The sequence below is a fragment of the Ctenopharyngodon idella genome, chromosome 4 (genome assembly GCF_019924925.1).
Source record: "Ctenopharyngodon idella isolate HZGC_01 chromosome 4, HZGC01, whole genome shotgun sequence".
Taxonomy (NCBI): Eukaryota; Metazoa; Chordata; class Actinopteri; order Cypriniformes; family Xenocyprididae; genus Ctenopharyngodon; species Ctenopharyngodon idella.
The window spans coordinates 23,394,392-23,410,413 of NC_067223.1; the positions used below are offsets into that span (position 1 = coordinate 23,394,392).

Genomic DNA, 16,022 nt, shown 5'->3' on the forward strand with positions numbered 1-16,022 from the left:
CTTGCTTAGTTAATTTAAAGCTGCAAATATTTTGTTGTTTCAGGTACAGAAGCAAACAGGGATATTTGTGGCCTTCTTTGCAAAAGAGTGGAGAGGCATTTAACAATACTGCATCATTTTAATGTGTAACTCTCTCTCTTTTTTGTTTTTATTTGATTATGGCTCATCAGATATTAACATAAATTAGTCATTTGTTTTTAAAGTATGTTTTTGCATGTGCAACAGGAACATAGTTTCAGAGCAGTTCACAATAATTTAATATCACACGTTTATGCCTATCGTTTGCTTATAATGCACCTTTGATGAACTGACAATAGCTATGTTTCCACCACTCTGTGTTTATGCACATTTTGAAGTATCGCATCAGAAAAAATTCACAAAATTCAAGTTTTTTGACGAAATGGATAGGATTCTCGGCCACAGACCTATCATTAGGACTCTGGCTTTTGTCATTAACAGTTCAGGTTGGTATTGACTTATTACATTAAATTATTGGTTAACATTTAAAGGGATTTTTCAACATGGGCTCTGTGTTTACATTTTTTTTTGTGTGTCTAGAGACGAATGGTGAGGACGTCGAGAATGAGCTTGAAAACACACAGAGCAACGCTGAATCAGAAAGTACCATGAAGCCCTAATTCACAGCTTGTTGCAGCTCTTTTTAACTTAAAGGTTTACTTCACTTAAAAGTGAAATTTCTGTCATTTAGCCTATTATTCACCCTCATGTACATCATCTTTGAAACACAAATGAAGATGTTTTTGATGAAATCCGAGAGCTCTCTGACTCGTCCATAGACAGCAATTTAATTACCACTGTCAAGGTCCAGAAAGGTACTAAAGACATTGTTAAAATAGTCCACATGACTGCAGTGGTTCAACCTTACATTTCTCATTTTGGTGTGTAAATGTATTCAATTAATCCAAGTCTACAGTTGTGATCCACACTCAAAGTTCTTTTAAGCACTTTATTGTATATTTAATCAGTGAGCTGAAACATCAATAAAAAAAATCACTAAAATATCCCTTCTGTGCCCACATTCTTCATCACCCACAGTTACACAAGCACATTAATAACCACATAATCCCTGATCTCATCAAACATTATGTTCTTATTTGATTTTTCTACCTTTCTAACAAAAGCAAATGTATGTTTGTAAGTTCACATTGTGACATACTGCTATACTAGTTGAATAAATAATACAGACAATGCTATTACTATATAAATAATTGTCAAAAACATGTCACATACAACTCTTTTAGTTATTAAAATGTATCGATTGCTTTCTTACTGTGGGCACCCACAACACAGCTAACAGCATTTTATTATCTTACATTGACTAATATCTACATATATTACCATGAATTACCACATTATAGTAAAAGATTATCAGAGTGTAAAAGCTTCTTGTGCTTTTCTTTGTGCACTACAGAGTAAAATAACATCAATCACTTTTATATGTTACCCAATGAGGGTGTAATTGAAACCCACTCCCTCTCTTAATAAGGTAGAAAGTAGCTACTGCTACATCCAGTATTTACATGCCTGTTTCCAAACCAGCATGCGGATTACTTGCTGTTATATACAACATAAACACATTTATGAGTCCTTCAGTTAATTATTGTCTTTTTTGGTATTATTATCTTATGAAATGGCCAGCTTTGCCACCCCTCCTAACCACCTGAGCTCCACCTGCTTCTTGTTCAGTCTGGGAAACTGTATCAGCAGTTATTCTGACATCTTACTGTACATCGGCTCATCTCAGAAGAGTGAACTCAACTACAGAGTGCGGTAAACCAACTGAAGAGAAGATTTATTCCGGTAAAACAACAAATTATACACTTACACTGACTATCTGACTACCTTTATACAGATGCCTATTCTCTATAATGGTTGGTAGGGCACTTTTGTAAGTGTCTTTGGAAAAGAGGATCTGCTAAATGCCGTAAATGCTAATGACGTGGATCAATTTAACATGAGCTGTTTGTTATATAGGATAATTTCTGTTTTTAAGCTCTAATAGAGTTATTTTAGTTGATGACAATAATTTAATGGTAATAACTACTATTGACATAAGCTCATTCATAAGTTTTTCAACAACGTGAAGACCACATTTATAATAATAAAAATCATGAATATATAATATTTTAATAAATAAATGGGAAAGTTTGTTTACATAAATCTATTTTATAATCATATTATTTACTACTCAATTTACTATGATTTTAAACAGGTCAATTTCAGATTCAGAAACAAGAATGTCTCAAACTGTCGTACCCATGACCTCTTCGACGCTTGTCATCCAGTTTCAACCACCAACACAAACAACAGCAGCTGGAACTGGGACAAATGCTCCTGTGCCTGTTTATGCCAGAGTTTCACCTCTTAATGGACTTCAGGCATTTCTGAATGGCCAACCAAAAGCTCTTGGGGTGAGAAATTGATCATACACACATAAAAATTATACAATTATTTGGGTTTATGTCAGTGTGAGGTAAGGAAAGTACATGAATAAATTCTAAAAAGTGGTACACACATGAACAAAGCATTCACATTTTTTTATTGAAGAATGTGATCCAATGCCTTGGTGACAATGCAATACAGAAATATAAGATAAGGTTTATCATTTACAGAGTAAAATCATAAAAAATTGATAGTGTATCACTCTCACAGTCACAGAGAAGAATGTTTTAGGAATTGCAAACTATCAAAAAATGTAAAGTAATGGACAAATTTTGCTCATTCATAAATCCGTATGTGATTTCATGCAATGAGAGTACCTGGATATTTTTGAAGTACAAGCTTAAGTCCATTTTTAGTACAGCTGCTAAAAAGTGTACGTTGTACATTTCATAATGTTCCCCAAAACTTTTTATCGGAGTGTCTATTTACACTAAGTGCAAATAGCGTCCCTTGTTGGCAAATGCTATTTACACTAGCTCCGCCCACCAATGTCTGTTTTAAAAAAAAGACGGACAGAATTCAGTGTCCTCAGTGGCGCAGCAGTAGCGAGTGAGGCTTGCAGCTCTGGCATATAACATGATCGAGGCGGGTTCGAATCCGCCTTTGGCCAAGCTCGCATTTATTTTCAATAAAAATGAAAATAATGTTCTAAAAGTGGAAATAAACTGCAAACGAGTGTTTAATAATATTAAAAGTCTTTATTGGGTAGGGTTAGGGGAAGGTGTAGGGAGGGTTTCATTCTCCCATTAAGGCAGCATCCATTTAATAATTTTAATAAATATAATCATTTACACTCTTGATATTATTGCATCCTGTTAATGTATGAAAATCCTGAGGTGCAAATACTATCTGCCAATATAAAATATAAATTGCAATAAGAGTAAATAGTAATTAGATGCTAAGAACTGATCATTTTACAGTGCATCCGGAAAGGATTCACAGCTTTTCAGTTTTTCCACGTTTTGTTATGTTACATCCTTATTCCAAAAGGGATTAAATTCTTTATCTTCCTCAAAATTGTACAAACAATACCCCATAATGACAACGTGAAAGATGTTTGTTTGAAATCTTTGCAAATTTATTACAAATAAAAAATAAAAAAAAAGATCACATGTACATAAGTATTCATATCCTTTGCTCAATACTAATTACAGCCTCAAGTCTTTTTGAGCATGATGCTAAAAGCTTGGCCCACATATTTTTGGGCAGTTTCTCCCATTCTTCTTTGCAGGACCTCTCAAGCTCCATCAGGTTGAATGGGGAGCGTCGGTGCACAGTCATTTTCAGATCTCTCCAGAGATGTTCAATCGGGTTCAAGTCTGGGCTCTGGCTGGGCCACTCAAGGACATTCACAGAGTTATCCCATAGCCACTCCTTTGTTATCTTGGCTGTGTGCTTAGGTTCATAGTCCTGTTGGAAGATGAACCTTCGCCCCAGTCTGAGGTCCAGAGAGCTCTGGAGCAGGTTTTCATCAAGGAAGTCTCTGTACATTGCTGCATTCATCTTTCCCTCAATCCTGACTAGTCTCCCAGTTCCTGCCGCTGAAAAACATCCCACAGCATGATACTGCCACCACCATGCTTCACTGTAGGGATGGTATTGGCCAGATGATGAGCGGTGCCTGGTTTCCTCCAGACATGCTATTCAGGCCAAAGAGTTCAATCTTTGTTTCATCAGACCAGAGAATTTTGTTTCTCATGGTCTGAGAGTCCTCCAGGCAGGCTGTCATGTGCCTTTAACTGAGGGGTGGCTTCCGTCTGGCCACTCTACCATACAGGCCTGATTGGTGGAGTGCTGCAGAGATGGTTGTTCTTCTGGAAGGTTCTCCTCTCTCCACAGAGAGTCCAGACGGATCCAGCGTTTTCAAAAGGTGAAACCGGGTCCCAGAGTGGATAAATCTGAAAACGACGCCCTTGCATTTTCGTGTGTACAGCCAATCCATATATTTTGTGAAACGATGTCGACGCTAGTCAGACACCGCTAACAGCACAAAACACCAACAACAGCGTACTACATGCTTGTGTTCGTGCTGCAGAAGCTACCGAGCCTAAAGCTTTATTAAAATAAAGCTTTATTTCGAAGCTTTACTAAGGTTTGTATACAGCGCGCAAGGTTTATATGCATGCTCCAAGTCTTACTTTTTGTTTTTAGTGTATCTCTATTGTAGAATTACAGCGCCACATACTGATCTGGCATGTATACTACATCGTTTTGAGTTGTGTACGCAGATATTTCTTGCTCTGGCTTCATGTGGATGTAGCTTCAATTTACCACAGGTGGACTCCAATCAAGTTGTAGAAACATCTCAAGGATGATCAGTGGAAACAGGATGCGCCTGAGCTCAATTTTAAGTGTCATGGCAAAGGCTGTGAATACTTATGAACATGTGATTTTTTTCAGTTTTTATTTGTAATAAATTTGCAAAGATTTCAAACAAACTTCTTTCACGTTGTCATTATGGGGTATTGTTTGTAGAATTTTGAGGAAAATAATGACTTTAATCACTTTTGGAATAAGACTGTAACATAACAAAATGTGGAAAAGTGAAGCGCTGTGAATACTTTCCAGATGCACTGTACATGGTGTAAATAGAATTCATAGCTATTTTCACTTAGTGTAAATAGCATCTGTTGCAAAGAAAATATGCTATTTTCACTTAGTACAAATAGCCACTGTCAAATTTTATATTGTTTTAGTTACTTTATAAAAGACTCTCTATTCCTTCACAGACTGTCCAGATAATGATTGGTCTGTGGACTCTCCTGTTGGGAATCGTGTCTTCACTTCATGCAGAATCCATCTCTGTCTTCAGTGGTGTTGTTTACTGGGGATCTCTCATCGTAAGAAACAATTATAAAAGACACAACACTTAATTGTATAACACAAGTTACATATTCCAGCAGAAGTCTTGATTTGTGTCTTTCTCTCTGCTCTCAGTACATTATCGCAGGCTCACTCTCCATTGCTGCAGAAAACAAACTAAATTCACCCTCCGGTTTGCGTTTGGTATGTACACAAACACAATATACTTGAAACCTATTGTGTTTGTAGTGATTTCTTCTTCTTTATTTTTCTGCCGTAAAAGTGTATGGGCATCAGTGACTAATTTGTAGACAGCTCAAACTTGTCACTCATGATCCTGGTGGTGTGTCTTGTGTTTGTATTGACTTTTATGTTGAAGTGTTTTCTCTGTTCCCATTTGTTTCTGTGCTCAGTTCCTGTTTTCCTTGTTGTCTTGCCTGCCTTGTTTGTTACCATAGTTACCCTGATTAGTTCATGATTGTTTGTTGTTTGTCTGGTGTTGTGTGCACACATTTGTTTTACTTCCTGTTGTTTGGATTATTTTTATCAGATCTATTTTATGTTGGGTTTTTTTCTATCTACAGGTGAAAGGTTCACTTGGAATGAACATTTTCAGTACTTTGATTGCAGGCACTTCCTTTATTATAATTTCACTGGATTTAACTCTAGGGCCATCGAACACTCACTGCCACCATTATCGTGATTGTTATGAAATTGAGAGAAAGTATGAGGTATGTCACCAACTTTTATATTCACATTTTTAATTACAGTAAGATCACTGTGTAGCCTTTGCGCACTTCACACTACAACAAACTATAATTAAGCGCAAGTGCCTAGGAACTTTCCCAAGGAGGAGTAATGAAACAAAAAATATCCCAAGCTCTAATTCACTTCACTCAAAACACACACACACACACATTATATATATATATATATAAACCATAATCCAAAAATTATTTTTTTCTTCCATTACAATGTATTTAGTTGAAAACACAATATCCCTTGTAACTCAGAAATCAATGTCCTTTTAGTATAGAACCAAATGTCCTTTCAAAATTAGAATCGGAGCTCTGATAAAAAAAAATAAACTCCAAAAATATTAAATAAAATGTTCTACCCGGGTAGTAAGTGTAATGAGATCTCAAGCGCTTATCTGTGAAATGAAATTAAAACACGTCGAATGGAAACAGTTCCTGCTGATTACTAAAAAAACATATTCATAATTGTACAGCTGTTTACAATTTGAAAAGGTTACATCTTTCTCTCTGTCACTACACACGTTAACTCAGACTAGCTTATTACATCATAACCGAGATTATACGCGGCTCGTAATAGCATTTCAGATTCATACGACTCAAATTCACTCGAAAAAATACACATCAAGATATTGAGATATTAAGATCATAGTATTACCACAAAACAGTATTTTGCAAAAGCAATACTTAAAAAACTGCGTCACGCTAGCATAGTGAACACGCGGCAAACTCACCGGAGAAAACAGAAAATAATCCACAAATCCTTGTCAGTAGTAAAACGCCTCGTCCCTCTTGATACCGTATAAAAGATGATTTCTGTATAGAAACTAGCAAAAAAACAACTCAGTATGGTTCTTTCCTCGTGCAGAGCTCAGTTCACTCCAGTTCTGTCGCGTTTTCTTTTCCTTCTCGCTACTGAAAACTATATTGGTTTCACCTCTCTGCAGCACCATTACTGCCATCTGCTGGGCAATAATGATATGTAGTTAAAAGACATAACTGAAAATAACCTAATAGATAAAACTAAAAATCTCTTAACTCTGCTTTTAGGTTAATTTTAAGTAGATTACAACTGTGTGGTCAGAACACTTATCAAAAGTCAAGCCATAATCTGCACTCATCTGTCCAGTCTTTTTCCCAACATTTCAGATAGTTATAGATCTCTTACTATTACTGATCATTTACAATGTAAGAAAGCATTGTAGATTGCAGATTCTGAACTGCTGATTGTACCAGTGTGAGTGCTAATTATCAATTATTTTGTCATTATTATTTTTGCTCTCTCTCAGACTCTCTTCTTTGGAATCAGTAGTGTATCATTGATATTCGCCATCCTTGAGTTTATCATCTCCATCTGTCTGTCAGCATTTGCCTGTAAAGTCACCTGCTGCTATTCTCCACAGGTGAGTGATGTGTCAGGTCAGGGGTTCCCAAACTTTTTTTGTCAGCTGAACCCCTCAGATATGCACATATAATGGATTTGTTTTTTAAAGGGTGTTCGCACATTGAATTACCAAACGTTAAACTTGCAGCACTTGCACAGATAGAGTTGGTGAGAAGCAGCATTTACTGTGAACCGAGACACTTTAAAAACGTAGTATTATAAGCGGCACACGTGTACATGATCACAGTACAGCTTTTCACTCTGAAACATGCTACTACTAATTCAATGGAGCCAGTTTTTCCCTACTTAAAAAAAAATTAAGTTTCCAGATATTTGTCAGGTTTTTGTCCTTAAAGCACCTTTTCTTGCAACTTCTTTCTCACACATCCCTTATTCTAAAATATCATTTTAGAGCTAGTAATGGAGGTTTGAGCCATTGATATGCAGACTTAAGCATCTGTGAATTACCCGAGTCTGTGCGTCTCTCAACAGTGTTCAGCGTCTCTACTAATAGCAAAACTCCAAGTTTAACTGCATCAAAAACAGCAACATTACCATCTACTGAGAAATGTCATGTGGTTTTTCAGTTGTGACATTATTTAAAAAAAAAACCAAATGAAAGCATAAGGTTTCACACCAGGACATTTCAGAAGGATTTCTGTCTTTTGCTGTTTTCTACTTCATTTGAAGTACATTGTCTATAAACCTGTAAAACTGAAACTGTCTGCCAGTGTCGTTGCACATATTAACGCTTCTTGTGCATTTTTCCAAAGGTGCCGTTTGTTCCACAGGTTTTACCTTTTGGGCCCAATCACTTCCATAATCTTCACAACCCAGAGGTAAGAGAAGCTTGTAAGCCCAGTTAAATTAGACTATGTGTAAGTACTCAAATAAATAAATAGTACTTTAAAAAAAAGAAGGCTGATCATATAGTTTTTTTTCCTGCAGATATCTGTGGTCAGCAACCCTTCAATGCATCACCTTCCTGCAGAAGATCCTCCACAATACAGTGAAATTAAATAATGAATATTAAAACAGAGTTGAGGTGGGACACATGAGTTTCCCAGTGATTTCCTGTCCATTATCTCCAATGTCCTTTCATTAAAAAGAGAACATGACGGCAATAATAAAACAAAATTTAAGTCACAAATGTGTAAACAATAACAATTCAAGACTAGATACTATTTCATGTTTTCCTTTCTTTAATGAAGTAAAGAAATTTGCCTAATTATCAATGAAACCGAATAGATTGTTTTGAACAACTAAATGCTTAATACAGTATAATCTGTAAGAATAAAGTATACAGAATATTAAAATGACTTTTTTATATCTTTTTTTTTAACCTTTCACCTATATTTAACCAGACAAGTCACTTAAGAACAAATTCTGATTTACAACAACAGCCTGGAATATCAATCTCCTGGAGGACATACAGACATATATCTCATTAAAACTTCATTAAAACAACAGTAAGGCAACTGTGTGTCATTCACTCTTCAAAATAGCCTTCCTTTTTTCTTTAAACATAGTAAACAGATATAAATAGATATTTTAAAATCTTAAATTATCTGGGCTGATCAAGGTATTTTTAACGGATCTGTATCAGCTCTATTAAGCCTGATCCTTTAGTTTACGTCAACCATCGTGCAAGTGTCCTAACTGAAGAGCACGATTTGTGGCAGGAATACTTAGATAAATGTCTGCAGTGTGGAATTATTTTCAGTTAGAATATGAAAGCAGTGCAACAGCCATTTTCAATATCTGCAATGTGAGCATTTTGAGAGGTGGTAGCAACAGAGCTGCGTTCAACAATACCAATTTGATACAGCACCTCAAAACAAAACACTCAAAGGAATACAGAGAGTTCACAACCTTCCATCTACATTGACAGCAAGCCAGTGGACACTAATGGACAGTAATATTATTAATAAATTTAAATAATAACATTTTTTAATAATAATAAAAGTACAAAAAAAAAACGCAGAATTATGATATGATTATATTAGCCTATATTATTGTGTAAAGCAGGACGAGGCTGAGGGCCTGAGGTTCTCACGGAGGAGCTTCGGAAGCATAAAAGGAGCGACAGCAGTGAAGGACAAGAGAGGATCAGGCCTGGATTTTATGTTATGTTTTCTTTATGTGTGTGCTGCAGTCGTCTGCGAGGGGCTGCCGGCTCTACTTTTGTTTTATGTGTGTATATTGATACATTCACCGGTTCCTGCCTCCTTCTTCCTGAACACAAATGTGTTACATTGGTGCCAAAACCCAGGAAGGAGAGCATGCTGTCGGAGAGCCCTCGCTGCTGAGGGGAATCGCGGAATCATATTATATTGTTTTTCATTTACATTATTAATATTTACATTATTAAGAGCATTTTATAATAAACAATGCTATAATTGGGAACATTTATTTATAGATGCCCTTACAAAAAAGAGGTTTATTCAAGTGTGCTATTAGTATACTTCTTTTAAACTAAAAAATAAGAAAGTATATTTTCAGTCTACTTTTTATGTACTTTTCAGAAATATACTTAAAATTGCACTTACATATACTTGACTTACTGACAGAAAAGTCTTAGTATATTTGGCCTTTACTTGCACTCAATCTTTTGGTCCAGATATACTTAAAAATATAATTAAGTATTTTAAGTATACTTGGCTTGTAGTTGCGTCTACTCCTTTGATTGAGTAGCCTATTAAATATACTTTTTTCCACATAGTTTTACATACTGTCTAATAAACTTAAATTTAAAAAAATACTGATTTATAAAGAAAACTGATATGTCCCTGATTCTAAGTATCTGAATTTTTGTCTAGGCTAGTCCACTGGTAGTGCACATAGGATTTTACTTCACTTTACTCTTTCCCCGCCATTGACTGAAGTTCCCTTTCAAGGGAACTCATGCTGGGTCGAATGACGCTGTGGGAACACTGTGTGATCGTCGTGAAGCACATGCGAAATCAGTCCAATGGTGTGACGAGACATCAGAAGCTGGTAATGTCACAGACCAGGAAACTATAAAGCATGATGAAAACACTGAAGCGATAGCTTCCGTTTCTTCAGCAAGCGCTATATATGTAATCGTTTGTCTTATTTGGCGTTGTCCATCTATCCACTCTATATATTATCATGGTGACTAAACAGGAGCAGTTTAGACCGAACAGGCACAAGAACTGCCTGTACATGCTCTTTTGTTCTCATAAAAGACAACGTTATATACGACATGGATGCACACACTTCCTGAAACGTTTGTTAGACATAATTTGTCTTACCTTAGTATCGGTTTGATATGGCTTGCTTTCAAACAAAACAGTCCCTGAAGATAAAAGATACTGACTGGTTCTCTAGGCGCTCCTAATATACTTCCGTCGCACAATGATGACGTCATAGGCTGTCGCTGACCAATAGGATTGTCGTGAGTTGATATTATTTTCAGACACCGGTTCACGAGGAGGCGTTCCCCAAAAGCGTTGTCGAACGCAGTCTTGAGTTCCCTTTTGAAAGGGAACTATATTTTGTTCTAATGTATGTATGAGATTTGGTTAACTTGTTTAGTTAATTTAAAGCTGCAAATATTTTGTTGTTTCAGGTACAGAAGCAAACAGGGATATTTGTGGCCTTCTTTGCAAAAAAGTGGAGAGGCATTTAACAATACTGCATCATTTTAATGTGTAACTCTCTCTCTTTTTTTTTATTTGATTATGGCTCATCAGATATTAACATAAATTAGTAATTTGTTTTTAAAGTATGTTTTTGCATGTGCAACAGGAACATGGTTTCAGAGCAGTTCACAATAATTTAATATCACACATTTATGCCTATCGTTTGCTTATAATGCACCTTTGATGAACTGACACTAGCTATGTTTCCATCGCCCTGTGTTTATGCACATTTTGAAGTATCGCATCAGAAAAAATTCACAAAATTCAGGTTTTTTGACGAAATGGATAGGATTCTCGGCCACAGACCTATCATTAGGACTCTGGCTTCTGTCATTAACAGTTCAGGTTGGTAATGAGTTATTACTGTTATTATTATTAAATTACTGGTTAACATTTAAAGGGATTTTTCAACATGGCCTCTGTGTTTACATTTTTTTTTTTTTTGTGTGTCTAGAGACGAATGGTGAGGAAGTCGAGAATGAGCTTGAAAACACACAGATCAACACTGAATCAGAAAGTACCATGAAGCCCTAATTCACAGCTTGTTGCAGCTCTTTTTAACTTAAAGGTTTACTTCACTTAAAAGTGAAATTTCTGTCAATTAGCCTATTATTCACCCTCATGTACATCATCTTTGAAACACAAATGAAGATGTTTTTGATGAAATCCAAACTGACTCGTCCATAGACAGCAATTTAATTACCACTGTCAAGGTCCAGAAAGGTACTAAAGACATCGTTAAAATAGTCCACATGACTGCAGTGGTTCAACCTTAATGTTATGAAGTGACGAGAATACTTTTTGTGCGCAAAAAACAACACAAAAATAATGACTTTATTCAACAATTTCTTCTCTCCCATGTCAGTCTCCTACACTGATGACGTAGACGTATTTTTCCACCTTTGTAACAAAAGCAAATGGATGTTTTTGTCCATTTTCAAACTTCTTTGAAGTTACATTATGATATACTGCTATACTATTTGAATAAATAATACAGACATGCTATTACATTTTATGAACCATTAGCACAGTAATCGACACTCCAAGACTTTGAATCTTTGCTCGGAACAATAAGCAAAAGCCTCAGAGCTTCACAAGGCTTCATTTTCCCATCTCTACTGCTCACAGCTTCTACCTCGCAGGCATTCGCCGCACCAGTTTTCAAAACACTGCTTCATGAAGCTTCTGAGCATTTTGAATCAGCGTGTTGAATCAGCGGTTCGGAGCACCAAAGTCACGTGATTTCAGCAGTTTGGTGGTTTGACACGCGATCCGAATCATGATTCGACACGCTGATTCATCATGCTCCGAAGCTTCCTGAAGCAGTGTTTTGAAATCGGCCATCACTATATAAGTCGTTATTTTGTTTTTTTTGGAGCACCAAAAATATTCTCGTCGCTTTATAATATTAATATTGAACCACTGTACTCACATGAACTGATTTAAATATGTTTTTAGTACCTTTATGGATCTTGAGAGAGGAAATGTCCCTATGTAGGCCTCACGGAGCCATCGGATTTCAACAAAATTATCTCAATTTGCATTCCAAAGATGAACAAAGGTCTTATGGGTGTGGAACGGCATGAGGGTGAGTAATAAATGACAGAATTTTCATTTTTGGGTGAACTAACCCTTTAATAAGGTAGAAAGTAGCTACTGCTACATCCAGTATTTACATGCCTGTTTCCAAACTAGCATGAAGATCATTTGCTATTAAGTACAACATAAACACATTTATGAGTCCTTCAGTTAATTATTGTCTTTTGTGGTTTTATTATCTTATGAAATGGCTAGTTTAACCACCCCTCCTAACCACCTGAGCTCCACTTCTTGCTTCCTGCTTCTTGTTCATTCTGGGAAACAGTATCAGCAGTTACTCTGACATCTTACTGTACATCGGCTCATCTCAGAAGAGTGAACTCAACTAGAGTGTGGTAAACCAACTGAAGAGCAGATTTTTTCCGGTAAAACAACAAATTATAGACTTACACTGACTATCTGACTACCTTTATACAGATGCCTATCCTCTATAATGGTTGGTAGGGCACTTTTGTAAGTGTCTTTGGAAAAGAGGATCTGCTAAATGCCTTAAATGCTAATGACGTGGATCAATTTAAACATGAGCTGTTTGTCATATAGCCTAATCTCTATTTTCAAGCTCTAATAGAGTTATTCTAGTAAACAATAATTTAACAAATGGTAATAACTACTATTGACATAAGTGCATTCATAGGTTTTTCAACAACGTAAAGACCAAATTTATAATAAAAATATTGACTATGTAATATTTTAATAAATAAATGGGAAAGTTTGTTTACATAAAACTATTTTATAATCATATTCTTTACATGTTTCGATTTACTATGATTTTGTACAGGTCAATTTCAAATTCAGAAACAAGAATGTCTCAAACTGTCGTACCCGTGAACTCTTCGACGCTTGTCATCCAGTTTCAACCACCAACACAAACAACAGCAGCTGGAACTGGGACAAATGCTCCTGTGACTGTTTATGTACAACAGCCAGCAGGAGCTTCACCTCTTCATGGACTTCAGGCTCTTGGGGTGAAAAATTGATCATATGCACATAAAAATTATACAATTATTTGGGTTTATGTCAGTGTGAGGTAAAGAAAGTACATGAATAAATTCCAAAAAAGGAGTAGTACACACATGAACAAAACATACACATTTTTTTTTTAAATTGAAGAACATGACTCAATGCCTTGGTGACAATGCAATACAGAAATATAAGATAAGGTTTATTATTTATAGAGTAAAATCATAAAAATTGATAATGTATCACTCGCATAGTGACAGAGAAGAATGATTTAGACTGAGTTGATGATTGATAAATGTAAAGTAATGGACAAATTTTGCTCATTCATAAATCAGTATGTAATTTAATGCAATGAGAGTACCTGGATATTTTTGTACATGCATAAGTCCATTTTTAGTACAGCTTTTAATGTTCCCCAAAACTTTTTATCGGAGTGTCTATTTACACTAACTGCAAATATCATCCCTTGTTGGCAAATACTATTTACACTAGCTCCGCCCACCAATATCTGGTTGGGCCTCTCAAGTTTAAAAAAAAGGACGGGCAGAATTCAACGTCCTCAGAAGCACAGCAGTAGCGTGCAACGCTTGCAGCTCTGGCATTTAAAGGAACACTCCACTTTTTTTGAAAATAGGCTCATTTTCCAACTCCCCTAGAGTTAAACAGTTGAGTTTTACCGTTTTCGAATCCATTCAGTCGATCTCCGGGTCTGGCGGTACCACTTTTGCATAGCTTAGCATAGTTCATTGAATCTGATTAGATCGTTAGCATCTCGCTCAAAAATGAACTTTGCTGTCGTACCGTAGGTGCAGCAGGCGCAATGATATTACGCAGCGTCTCTCACAAATGTCTCCATGGTTGCAAGGCATGCTCCCTGTGCAAGCAGGGGGTCACATTGCCGTAATATCATTGCGCCTGCTGCACCCATGGTACGGCAGCAAAGTTCCTTGATTATTACGCCGGAATGAGAGTATAGTTCCTAGCCATATCGGCCTAGAAAATCACAACTTTTCATTTTCTGTCGGTCTTAGTACACGATGTAACTACAGAAGAGTCAAGTTTTAAATAGGAAAAATATTGAAACTCTTTGGTCGTTTTTGTGCGAGATGCTAACGGTCTAATCAGATTCAATGAACTATGCTAAGCTATGCTAAAAGTGCTACCGCCAGACCCGGAGATCTGCTGAATGGATTCAAAAACAGTAAAACTCAACTGTTTAACTCTAGGGGAGTTGGAAAATGAGCCTATTTTCAAAAAAAGTGGAGTGTTTCTTTAAAGTGATTGACGCGGGTTCGAATCCGCCTTTGGCCAAGCTCGCATTCATTTTCAATAAAAATGAAAATAATGTTCTAAAAATGAAAATAAACTGGAAACAAATGTTTAATAATATTAAAAGTGTTTATTGGGTAGGGTTAGGGGGAAGGTGTAGGGAGGGTTTTATTCTCCCAATAAGGCAGCATCCATTTAATAATTTTAATAAATATAATCATTAACACTGTATTAGGGTTGCACAATTAATTGAATTTATAATCGTGATTACAATTACGGGTGACACAATTATGTAATCATTCAAAGGCACAATTACAAAAAAAGTCCACTTATATTACTTTGCATGCTTTTTTTTCTACAGGTTATCTAAAGATTTTTTCCCCCCATTGTTTTCATTTTAGTTTTAGTATAACATTATGATACCATGCATATTTATCCTTTTTTTTTAATTTAAAGAAGAAACCAAACCATTGTATAGTTGTTTTCAGCTTATTTTCTTTTGAAAATATGGCATGCAGATGCTTCAAACAATGGAATAAAGCTATTCAATACATCATTCAATGTAAATTGTGATAATCGTAATTAATAATCGCAATTACAATTTCAAGGGAATAATCAACAATTATGATTTGTCATAATCGTGCAGCCCTACACTCTATTATATTATTGCATCCTGATAAATAAAATACTGAGGTGCAAATAGTATCTGCCAATACAAAGTATAGATAGCATCTAATTACTATTTACTCTTATTGCAAATATCTGATACTTTTACATGGTGTAAATATAATCTATCGCTATTTTTCACTTAGTGTAAATAGCATATCGCTAAGAAAATGCTGCTATTGTCACTTACTGCAAATAGCCACTGCCAAATTTTATATTGTTTTAGTTACTTTATAAAAGACTCTCTATTCCTTCACAGACTGTCCAGATAATGATTGGTCTGTTGACTCTCCTGTTGGGAATCGTGTCTTCACTTCATGCAGAATCCATCTCTGTCTTCAGTGGTGTTGTTTACTGGGGATCTCTCATCGTAAGAAACAATTATACAATTAAGTGTTGTGTCTTTTATAACACAAGTTACATATTCCAGCAGAAGTCTTGATTTGTGTCTCTCTCTGC

General features: G+C 35.8%; 2 protein-coding genes across 17 annotated transcripts in view; one reads left to right on the forward strand and one right to left on the reverse strand.

Annotated features, from left to right (window-relative positions):
- Positions 1-16,022, reverse strand: part of LOC127511220 (uncharacterized) — a 120,069-nt gene that overhangs the window by 80,970 nt on the left and 23,077 nt on the right. The gene's annotated exons all lie outside the window — the stretch shown is intronic.
- The window catches only part of LOC127511244 (membrane-spanning 4-domains subfamily A member 4A-like), a 72,345-nt gene that overhangs the window by 38,505 nt on the left and 17,818 nt on the right, over positions 1-16,022 (forward strand). For 2 of the 14 annotated variants that reach the window (XM_051892054.1, XM_051892051.1), the window contains exon 8: positions 8,353-8,873. The exons of 4 other annotated variants lie outside the window; for them this stretch is intronic. In XM_051892054.1, the coding sequence (XP_051748014.1) occupies positions 8,353-8,427 (75 nt within the window). In that variant the 3' untranslated portion in view covers positions 8,428-8,873. Of the gene's footprint in view, positions 1-464; positions 1,822-2,233; positions 2,433-5,192; positions 5,304-5,400; positions 5,470-5,849; positions 5,997-7,309; positions 7,424-8,177; positions 8,244-8,352; positions 8,875-12,879; positions 13,034-13,446; positions 13,634-15,822; positions 15,934-16,022 lie in introns of those variants that run through there. 8 more of the 14 variants (XM_051892058.1, XM_051892046.1, XR_007929889.1 and 5 more) reach the window with 8 other exon arrangements.